This window comes from Rhododendron vialii, chromosome 4a (assembly GCF_030253575.1).
Source record: "Rhododendron vialii isolate Sample 1 chromosome 4a, ASM3025357v1".
NCBI classification, from domain to species: Eukaryota; Viridiplantae; Streptophyta; class Magnoliopsida; order Ericales; family Ericaceae; genus Rhododendron; species Rhododendron vialii.
This window is the reverse complement of record NC_080560.1, coordinates 3685044-3696843: the sequence shown is the minus strand read 5'-3', so window position 1 is coordinate 3696843 and position 11800 is coordinate 3685044. Positions and strand designations below refer to the sequence as shown.

Sequence of the window (11800 nt, the reverse complement as noted above, 5' to 3'; positions counted from 1 at the left end):
AAAAGTGAACTAGTGCACAAGTGCAGTCCGGCAAACTACAACCCCTTTTCACGTTTATTTCAATGACCAATTTCGTTCGTATTGTAGAGTTCGTTGAGAAGTCAATCCGATACTAACCAATATCTGACGCATTTATATAGAACCGAAATTAGTTGGGCACACTGAATTATAACTTAAAGAGCGCATACTGAAACAAGAAAAATATCTTAAATAGTAAAAAATCATTACAATTTATATTATATAAAGGATAACATGTGTATTCTAATAAAATAAGAGTGCTAAATTCATTTCGCTTTTAAGGATTTATTGTAAATTAACCCTTTAACCCTCGAACACGAATGACACTGTGAGGGGGAAAAACCAAGAGAAATGGTCAAAAATTGTGATAATATAGAGCTTATGTACTCTATAGGCTAATCTTCATCTTATAAAATCAATCAAGAACAAAAGGGTAAAATATTTATCACATTAGAAGACCAATTTTTTCTAAATGCAAAGCCAGTATTGGCATTCTATTCAACAGTTTTGCTGGAGGGATTTCCACCCCTCAAAGTGTTACTACCATTTAGGACGTCTACGTTCGAAAATTCAACATCATTCCGTCACAATCATTATCAAGAGTAGAAATTCATTGTTTGAGTGGTTAAAAACACCCACATTCTTTGTTTGGGCGTTCAATTAAAAGTACAATTACCGGAGAAAAATAAAACACCCATATTAAACAGCTCGAACACCCTCATCGTGAAATTTTTTTCCCCCCCTTCTCTCGCGACGTGTTACCAAAAACTATTGAAAGATCAATTAAGCGAGGGAAGCAACGCAGAAAATGCAGACTCTGAAAATGCAGCATATTCCTAATGAATTTGCCATATGTGATGCCAACAAACACAAATTAAAGTTCTTCTTTTCTTCTACTAGTATAGTATATGCAAGTGGTGGGGAGACGTGTTTATTTTTCAACTATTTTGGGATATGCATGGAGAGGCCTTGGGCTGTCCTCATCATAAACCTGAGTCAGCTCTATGTGTGTGCTTCCAAGCCTTTTGGATTAGCACAAAGGACGACCGACTACTTTGATACGTCTCTTGAACTTAGAACGGGATTAATTGATACCCTAGTGACAGCTCCAGAAATTCTTGTTAAGAGTATTTTCACTTCTTACTCAAATTTTTATTCGGGATTTGAGTAAAAAATTGAGTAAAAGCTTTGATTTGGTATGGACTTCTCCAGCCCTTTACTCAGATTTCAAATCCTAACCACCGTCCTCCGCCGCTCACCACTGTCCTCTGCCAATCACCACCGCCGGACAGTCAAATCTATTGCATCTCTCTCTCTTAGTCTCTGCTACCCTCGCTTGGGTGACGCCGATGAACTCTTCTTCGTATTGACGACACACTCTCTCTCTCTCTCTCTCTCTCTCTCGCCTCACGACCTCCTTCCGATGACAAACCCAACAACGACGAACTCCTTCCGGTGAAACACCGCCACAAAATAGCCAGTTGAAATTTGGTATAGAGTTTGGGTCTCGCCAAATTTGTTGAAGAAATTGAGTACAACCCAAATTTGATATGTACCAGCCTGATTTTCAGTCAATAAAAATTTTGTTAAATATTTGAATTTTTCTTTTAATTACTTAGATTGCTTTTAATATTTCCTTTTTAAATTCCCATAATTTGTCGTAATTACACTTTAGCCCTTCATAGATCGTTTCTTGACTTTTAAGCCCTACTTAGCAAGTCTAGTTAGCTTCTAACCAACTTGTTGGAGAAACCAAACTAGGAAGTCACCTAGTTACATTTTCCTAACCATAGATGGACCTTTTTGCCCATCTTTGAACCTTGTGAACCTTTTTCAACCCTAGACTAAGAAATTGTTTATTTATTTTCTTTTATTATTTTAATTTTATTCTTTATCCATTGGACGATAAAGGTTAGGAAAACTTTTATTCATTGGATAATAGAAACCCTAGATTTTATATTCTTGATATTATTTGCTAGAATATCAAGTACTTATATATATAGTTATATAAAGGAATTTTATAATTATTTAAAAGGACTTTTTGATTATTTTAACATAAAAGTTTCCTTTTAACTTCTGTCCATTGGACAATAAAAGTTAGGGGATTTATTATCCATTGGATAATAAGTTCATCTTTCAACCAAGTACATAGGTTTATTAAATTAGTCTTTTTCTTAAATCCCCATGGGATGATGTACCAATATTATATATGTATTAGTACCTTGGATATAAAGACCTAAGATTCTTAAAGTACTCTTTTATTATTTTATATTGGAATTTTGTACCCAATTGGATTAGTTTAATGGGGAGTTGAACTACCTAGAGTACATTAGTACCCATGTATATATTATATAAGTACTTTAATGATTTAAATATTGCCTTAGTACACATGTGCCAATTTATTAGTTTATGGAGAAAATCTTAATCTTTAAAGACTACTTTGATCTTTTGTACAAAAGTACCTATATTTTATTTGTATTCTTGCATTGTAGTACATATATATGTATATAGCTAGTACAAGAGAGAGAGAGAGAGAGAGAGAGAGGAGAGAGAGGCCGTGAGAGAGAGAGAGAGAGGGGAGAGAGAAGCCGAGAGGGAGAGAGAGGGGAGGAGAAAGAATAGGGATTTGATTTGTACCTTGGCATTGATCTTCTTTGTACTTCAAATCCTTGGTTGTTTACTCTTCCTAGCCAAGGTATAACCACCATTGTCCTCTTTTGTACAAGTATCAAATTGTTTAACACAAGAATCTTGTACAAACCTCCTTTCTACCACAAAATCTTCCAAAGATCAAATTCAAGGACTAACCTAGCCATGCAAGCCTAGCAACTAGCCATTGATCTTCCATGAAAGCTTGGATTTTGGAATAAAAAAATGAGACTTAGAGAGAGAGAGAGAGAGAGAGAGAGAGAGTGCCGGCCAAGAGAGAGAGGGAGGGAGAGCTTGCCTATAAATAGAAGCTCACTCCAAGCTTTGAACTCACACCTTCAACCATTGCTCTCACTTCTCTCTAGAAATTCCAAGAGTTCTTAGTTCAAAAGTTCTTATTTTCTTGAAGTTCTTGAGAGTTTTTGAGAGAAACCACCAAACCACTTTCAAAACCACTTCTAGATCTTTAAAGTAGCTTAGTTAAAGTTAGTAAGTTGTTTCTAGGAAAAGAAAGTACATCTCTTTTCCTTTCGAAGCAAACAGACGCCGTTACGCCACCGAATTTCAAAACCGACGACCAAATCTTCGTAGCCAACCACCGCCAAGAAGAACGGTAGTTATCCTTATCTACTATCCCAAGTATAAAGTAGTTTTGTACCCTAACTCTAAATATAAGTTCATTAGGAAGTAACTTTGATCATTTTATTTAAAGTAGATAAGGTTATCTTTTGTTGGGAACTTATGAAATGCATGGTGTTCGTTATTGTGATTCAAGCATGTTAAGTAGTCTAGAGTTGGATGATCTTGTTAGATTATTCAAGCATGTTAAGTAGTCTAGAGTTGGATGATCTTGTTAGATTACAATGAATGATTCATGCTTACTTTGTCCTACCGCGGAGTCTTTGCATGTAAACGAGACACGAGAACCGAGAAAGTAGAAACATGGCACCTAGAGTGTGGTTAATGAAAGGAAATGTATTCCGAGGACGGGAATGTTTTTGAAATGACATAATGACCGATTTTGATGGCATTATGTGAGATGTGTGTGTGTTCCAATGGGAATCCAGAATAGCGGAACCATTGTGAGGTTGTGTGCATTCCCATGGGAACCCGGAGCGGCGGAACCATGGTGAGGAATGGCTTGGTTATCCGCGGTACGGAGCCAATGCAATTGTGTGCCAATGGGAACCCGGCACGGCGGAACTTAGAGTATTAATTGAACTTAGAACGGGAACGGGATTTGAGTAAAAAATTGAGTAAAAGCTTTGATTTGGTATGGACTTCTCCAGCCCTTTACTCAGATTTCAAATCCTAACCACCGTCCTCTGCCGCTCACCACTGTCCTCTGCCAATCACCACCGCCGGACATTCAAATCTACTGCATCTCTCTCTCTCTTAGTCTCTACTACCCTCGCTTGGGTGACGCCGACGAACTCTTCTACGTATTGACGACTCTCTCTCTCTCTCTCTCTCTCTCTCTCTCTCTCTCTGCTACTCTCACCTCACGACTAGGGCTGCAAACGAGCCGAGCCGAGCCGAGTTTTAGAGTGTTCGAGCTCGGCTCGGCAAAAATTTAGTTGGCTCGAGCTCGTGACGAGCTGCAGGACTCGAGCTCGAGCTCGGCTCGATATGTATTTACGGAGCTCGAGCTCGGCTCGTTCGGCTCGTTTATGAAACAAATATATATAAATATATATATAAATAAATATAAATATGTAAATATATATATATATATATATATTATATAATCGAGCTCGCGAGCCAATTCGAGCCGAGTTTCGACTAGCTCGAGCTCGGCTCGTTTATGAAACGAGCCCAGAACTCGAGCTCGAGCTCGGCTCGTTTTTGTCTTGAACCGAGCCGAGCCGAGCCGTTATCGAGCCGAGCTCCGAGCGGCTCGCGAGCGGCTCGGATCGTTTGCAGCCCTACTCACGACCTCCTTCCGATGACAAACTCAACAACGACGAATTCCTTCCGATGAAACACCACCACAAAATAGCCGGTTGAAATTTGGTAAAGAGTTTGGGTCTCGCCAAATTTGTTGAAGAAATTGAGTACAACCCAAATTTGATATGAGTTCGGGTAAGGAATGGAGCTCCAATTTAGATGGTTTTTACTTAAATTTGGATTCGAGTTTAAATTTGAGTAAGGGGTAGAGATCCTCCTAGGATGTTGAAAAATTCTACAATGATGATACATACTATCATGGAGTAATAAATCCAATATGGAGGCCCCAAAACCGAAATATGGGCTTTGGAAAGGTCCGTGCAGGGATGGGCGAGAGTCATGAAACCGAGGACAAGGTGTTACATGTCCATGGCTATGTGATGTAATAATTTGTTTTCTGATAAAAATGAATTTGTTTTTAACTCTAAAGTGAAATGAGTTTGTACCATTCTTTTTATATGAATTTCACTTTTTATTTGTTTTATGTAGCCTAGTATGCAGTTTTAAATTTTTTTTTGGTGCATGTGTTGTGTTGAAAAACTTTGAAAACCAGTACGGGGGTAACAATAATTTATATATAAACGGTAAATTTAAAAAAAAAAATGCAATGATCATGTGACTTATGTCAAGTGTCCTAACTTGAGTCACATAATGCGAATATAAAAAAAAATATGCAACGATCGTGTGACTTATGTCAAGTGTCCTAACCTGAGTCACATAATGCGAACATATTTGTGTAAGCTAGAGTGCAAACATGAAAAACGTCCTCTGAGAACGTCCCAAACTACTAACATTCGTTAGAACCAGGATTGAGAGCGCGACACGGGCCGTAGTCAAAGATTATGTGACCTAACATGAGACGGCCATGGTCGTCCTCTTGGCCGGGCCTTGGTGTGATTCAGGCTCTGCACTGTTTGGTAACCCAGTAGGCCCACCTCTTCGGACTCTACTCCGGTAGCCATCATTTAGCTTCCAATTCATGTTTTGGGCTGGGCTTAACAAACTGGACCTTGAATTTCCAAAGACCCAAAAAAAAGAAAAATAGAGGCCAATCCAACTTTTTAACTTCGGTTTTATTTCAATCCTAAATATTAAGATAAATTACGGGCCAGTCTAAAAATTGCCCTATAATTTCCATCAAGGAGTATGACCCATTTTTTTATTTACTTGCAAGTTTAGGTAGGAAAGTTTGTCTCTCCTTGATAGTTTATTTTTAGATTGGACTAGAGTTCTTAGAAATATAGACCAATTATGTGGTTTGACTTGTAATTTGTAATTTATTAATGTCAAAACATGGATATGCTTTGTTTTGTTTTGTTGCATAATGACTTATTTATTCCTATAAATTCCGTAAATTGTGAACAATGTGAATTGTATAGGTGACTCGAGGGATATTTTTGTCTGAAATAATAGATCGAGACTATATTGGGTAGCAATAACATGTGAGTTGACTAATTTGGGCCCGAACCTAATTCACGGCATCCAAACAGCCCCTAAGATACTGCTTGTCACTCTGGGTGGATAAGATAGAGCGAGAGAGAAGAGGGTTTGGGTTTTCCATTTGTATTCGATTGCAGAGAGAGAGAGAGAGGGAGAGATGGCTGCAGCTGTGCATTGCTGGGCTCTTCCGTCCAAATTGAGTGCCCTATCTCTCAACAACCCTTCTTCTGCTCACCTTAAACCCACTGCGGCGTTCAGTTCCCTGAGCCTCTCTGCTAGCATCTCCCACAATGTCTTCTCCTCAGGTAATTCTCTCTCTCTCTCTCTCTCTCTCTCTCTCTCTCTCTCTCTCTCTCTCTCTCTCTCTGCAACCGTTATTTGTAATGCCCCATGTGGGCCCATGTATCAAATATATAGACACCTAGATGCATCCACCCCTTGTTTGGTACCTAAAGAGCGAGAGAGGAAAGAAAGAAACAGTAATGTATGTGACGTTCTTTAGGATTTCGCTCTTAACTATTATCTTCTTTTGAGGTTCGGCTCGTCAAATTTTCATTGAGCTCGCTTAAAAACTTAAAGAAAGAACATGAACATTCTAAAGCTCGGCTTCTTTGCAGCCCTAATACCAGTCATTTTCACACACATTGAGAGTACTTTGAACCTCATATCGCGCGCACGTGAAATGGCTGTGGTTGTAGAAGGATTGCTGAGAGTATTGCATTCTCTGGTTATGCTGTGGAGTGTGGAGGCACTGTTCACTTTACAATGAGAGTACTTTGAACCTTGTATTGTTCAGACTCATAAGCTAGCTACACACACACACAAACACACACACATATCAGTATATCACCTAGAACCTGTGTCATTGTGTTGGTGTTTTCAATTGCACTACCTGCAGGCATTTGTATCACCTAGATTCTGTCTTAGGCTTCCTGACACAATGTTGGGGTTTCTCATGTTTGCAATTTGAATCGCAGACGAACTTTTGGTATTAAGTAGAAGTTTTTGTTGGAAAATTTTGCAGGGTTTTTGTTGATGAGCCCTGTTGTGAGGCCGAATCGTCTCTCCATTATTTGCAAGGCAGCTTTGACCAAGAACGCAGATTCAGCTGAGAAGAGAGCTCGCCAAAATGAGAAGAGGCGTCTCAGAAACAAGTCAAGGAAATCCGAAGTCAGGACTAGGATGAAGAAGGTAACCCCTTACTTTGGACGAATTGAAATGTATTTTGGGGCTTGCTTGCTGCCAAATTGGTAATTTTTTCAATTCTTGATGTTGGGTTTTATTGGGTTATTTTTAGCTGTGAAGCTGTGTTTAGGTTGGGTTTATTGTTGATTATGTATTGAATTTGCAACATATTGGGTTTATAATTATTTAATTGTGCTTGTAAGTGTTTGTGTGGGTGTGCTTGTGATGATGTGCATCATGTTATGGTTGATTATTTAGGTTGTTAGTTTTTTGCCCCCAAACTTTCATGGGTCACGTGCTTTAATAGAGTAAATGCCAAGTTGTGCTGTGGTGAATTTTAAATCTGAAGAATTGTAATTTTTGAAGGTTTCCTTGTGTTTGGACATGGGATTTGTCAAGAAGGAAAAGTACATTTTGTCCCCAAACTTTCATAGAGCACCTACTGTAATTAGAAGGAATGCGAAGTTGGGCTGTGGTGCATTTTAATATGAAGAATTGTAGTTGCTGAAGGTTTCCTTATGTTGAGTTTGGATACGGGATTTGTCAAGGGTATCAAGGGAAAGGAAAGGAAAAGTGAAAGAAAGGAAAACGAAAATCAAATGATTAAAGCTAATTTCTTGATTTTGTTTGGTTGGCTGAGAATAGGATGATAAAATGAATGGGCATCTATATAGATTATTGAATCATTTTTGTCCAATGAAAATAACACCTATTTAAGTAATTCCATTTCCCTGTTCTCTTTCTTGACATACCCAAGATCAAAATGTGACTTCCAAAACTTATGCCATTTTTTACATGTCATCCATTTTACTTTGTACTGGTAGAAATAGAAGTAGAGAGTTTGGAGACTTGGACGATTATTGTCTACATACTGCTGCTCATTGAATTTAATAAATTTGCATTTTTGCCTTTGGGCCACAATCTTGAAATTTATCCTGTTAACGGTTCAATTATGAGGATTTCTAGCCAAGTTACCATGATGTCGGATGCTTAATTTTTGAAATCACAGTTTTAATTGGGAAAATACTTAGTTCCACATTATACATTTGTCCTTAGGTCAACTTCCAGTCCGCCACCATTTGATTCGGAGGCGATGTACCTATTATCTTCTAGGAGTCTATAAACATGCCCTAATCCAAATTTTCTTCCGCGATTGCAGAAGCTGACTGATTGTCTTCTATTGGACATTCCTAAGTAATTCTCACCCTTGTTGGCCATTTCTTGGCGTCCTCCAAGAAATCTAGGGTAAGATAATTGCAAAACTGGAACGGTGGAGGGATTATTTGAGTAGGTCTAAATGCATGAAAGCTTGATGTGACCTAGATTTAGTATAGTCTGTGATATCTATTTTTTAGAGCTTGGAAAGGTCTCAATTTCTCTTTTCAGTTCTTTTCTTCAGAAATATATGTTATTGCTCTCCTTATCATCCGCTGGCATTACTTTTTGGTATTTTGTGTTATCAGTTGATAATCAGGTCTATGTAGACAGCACATCAAGGTCTGATAAAATTGAGGTATGTGATAAGGTGGGCAGAAATGCTGGTAGTTTTAAAATAGGTGTCCGCACATATGACCGCCTCTTTGACAGATTGACGTGTTAATTGGGGGGTTTCAGGAATGGGTATTTGATTAGTTCTTGACTTTTTTGAGTCACTTTAGTTGCGAATTTAGTGTTTGTTCTTGATAAGTTTGTGAATTTGCAGCTCTTTTCATTTCTGAGTACGCATTGTGTGTGTGTGTTTTGTCAGGCTTTATGATCCTTATGTGTGTGGGTGGTTTCTATGGGAGGAAAGAAATCATAGGCATTTTGAAGGCCTAGATAGTCATTCGTATAGGCTCAGAAGTTCTCGTGCTAGTAGAGCTGGGATTTCTTACTCTGATTATCTTTTTGACACTCATGGAAGTGTATGGGGCCTTTTTGTTTGTGGCTTTCTTTTATATTTGGGCTGCGTGCCTTAATGCCTTCTTTTATAAAATTGTTTGCTTATTTTTTTCATTACAAGCGGTAGAGGAATACAAGTATCAGAATTACATTTAACTAGAAACAAGACCACAATCACTATACGCTCAATCCAACTAATAGCCCCATTAAGGAGAGAAATAGTCCCAAAAAATACGAAGGGAATAACACCCACATGCAAGTGGGGAGATTCGAACTCTAGACCTCTTAGTGAGATGCAGGAGTCGTGGCCAACTGAGCTTGCCTTAGTTGGTTAATCACTTAATTGTTTGCTGATTAAAGTAGAAGAAATTAGAGTAATTTCAGATTTTGCATTTGAAATTGTGAAGAGTTGTAGTTTGGGAGGCTTTCCTTATGCTATATTTAGATCTTAGTTTTGTTGAGGCAAAGAAAGACTAAAGGGGAAGAAAGGAAATGTAAAATGAAATCATAGAAGCTAATTTTTTACTTGTAGTTGGTTGGTTGGACAATGACTATAAAATGAATACATTTATCCTGAAATCTATTTTATTGGTAACCTGCGAAAATTTTAGTAGTATAATAAGCAATTCCATTCCTCAACGAATGCAAGATCCAAATTGCAAACCTGGGTCATGGACTTTTGGTCATATCATCCATTCATCCTATGGTGATTTGAATGAAGTGTTGTGCTGTCGTAGACCATAATCGTTGACATACTGCTGATCATAAACTGTATATTTACTAGAAGCACGTCTTCAAATTTTTCTTGGGCCAGAAAACTATCCTGTTTAATGGTGCAATTAGTGGACATTTGCCAAGTTACATTGATATCGGAAGCTTAATTGGAAAGCTACTTGGTTCTACACTGTCCACCATTGTTCCCATGTCAACTGGCAACATTTGGGTGGGTGAGGTTATGGGGCTTTCATTTGCTCGAAGTCTACAAAAATGTTGTGTTAAGCTTGATTTTTGCAGACAAATGACTAACTTTTTTCTTTTAGACAGTTCTTAGTAGTCAGCCCTTGTTGGAGTTTTTTTGGCGTCCTCTGATAATACTGCGTAAGAAAATTGCCAAACTGAAATTGTTGAGGGATTATTTGACACAAAGGTGCTAAATGCTAGAAACATAGCTGTGATGCAGCTTTAGTTAAAACCATAATAGTGGTCAGCCTGAACTAATTTTTATAGCTTGGAGTCTCGATGTGTCTTTTCAGTTTCTCAGAGATTGGTGGCCAGCGCATTGGATAAAAATAGCAGCGGGAACTGGTATATTATGACAATACTTCAACCACTTTGGTTTAGGCAACAGAAATGTAGGTATGAAGAGTGGAAATGTCCATGGACATGACCTGTTTATGTTCATATTCGCATTGGAAGGTAACTGAATCATGTGCAGAAATTAGCTGTGGAAGGCTTAGAGTAGGAATGGAAAGCTTGGAAAATTGGAAGTGTTTATCAGAAATTAGAGAATTGGTGTAAGAAGATTTGTGCTTTCATAGTCCTGAACCAGTGAAAGACGAACATGAGCAATTTATTTCTTAATTCTTGTTGGGCAGCAATTCTAGAGTTGTTTTATTTGTTGTAAACTGTGAGAATTTCGTTTCCCCCTTGCATTTTCTTGAGGACGGGAATCGTTCTGCTTTGAATCTGTATTATGTGTTCTTATCCTCCAGTAATTAAGTGGTATAAATTAGAACCTCTGAAAGAAAGGCATCATCTTTCTCGAGTTTGATTCTCTTTGCCTTTATTCCAACTACAAAGAAAGGATATCCATAGTGAAATGGCACACGAAATGTGTGATCATACTTCTGTGGTTTTAATTCTTCCGCTACTTTTCTTTTTCCAGGTTCTGAAAGCACTAGAGTTACTACGGAGGAAAAAAAATGCAAAACCCAAAGAAGTACTTTCAATTGAGCAGTTGATTGCAGAGGCTTATTCTGCTATTGATAAGGCTGTGAGAAAAGGAGTCTTGCACAGGAACACCGGAAAAAGGAGGAAGTCTAGACTTGCTAGGAAAAAGACGGCGGTCGAAATTCACCACGGTTGGTATACTCCTGCGCCGCCTGCCACTGTCTAATTCGGCTTTTTTCCATGTTATGTGTAGAATCAAGGTACTTGTTTCGTTTTTCCTTTTCTTGATAGAGTACGCTTGCTATCATATTTTTGTCATAGCTGTTGTATATTTTCCTGCAGATGCAATGCAAATCCCATATTTTCGTTTAGATTCGTTATTAGATTGAAGTATCTCAGTGAGTCCTGAGAGCATGACAAGCTCAAAAGAAAACCCTTAATACACTTTACCTTTCTTTTTGATTATCAATATAGGAAATTATTCTTGCACTCTAAAATTTACTACCTGCACTCCAAAAGTGGAGTCCGAAAATCAATCCTTATATGCAGTTGATTTCCGCACTCTACCTTTGGAGTGCGAACTGTAAATCTTGGAGTGCGAAAAGCCGAAAAGCAATTTCCTTGTCAATATGCAATTTGTTAGATACCACGGAACACCCACTTGTTAGACTCATAGGAGTATAAGGTAAGAAAGTTGTACTAAACCATTAGGATACAGTCCAAATAGCCTACCGAAACGATTGAGGAAAACTAGCCTCATTATCTTTCGGGTTTTGCGGTCATCCAGTGT

General features: G+C 38.2%; 1 protein-coding gene across 1 annotated transcript; it reads left to right on the top strand.

The window, feature by feature from the left end:
- The first annotated feature begins 6103 nt into the window (after nt 1–6103).
- LOC131323361 (small ribosomal subunit protein bS20c) lies at nt 6104–11381 on the top strand. The gene is made up of 3 exons (XM_058355118.1): nt 6104–6359; nt 7079–7245; nt 11006–11381. Exons 1-3 carry the CDS (start codon nt 6212–6214, stop codon nt 11234–11236), a joined length of 546 nt encoding a protein of 181 aa, XP_058211101.1. The 5' UTR covers nt 6104–6211; the 3' UTR covers nt 11237–11381.
- The last annotated feature ends 419 nt before the right edge of the window (nt 11382–11800 follow it).

Excerpts from the sequence above, each read along its gene's own strand:
- LOC131323361 (XM_058355118.1), top strand. The coding sequence starts at position 6,212 with ATGGCTGCAGCTGTGCATTGCTGGGCTCTTCCGTCCAAATTGAGTGCC. Across the intron at positions 6,360-7,078 it reads CCACAATGTCTTCTCCTCAG|GGTTTTTGTTGATGAGCCCT; the intron begins GTAATTCTCTCT and ends AAAATTTTGCAG. Across the intron at positions 7,246-11,005 it reads TCAGGACTAGGATGAAGAAG|GTTCTGAAAGCACTAGAGTT; the intron begins GTAACCCCTTAC and ends TTCTTTTTCCAG.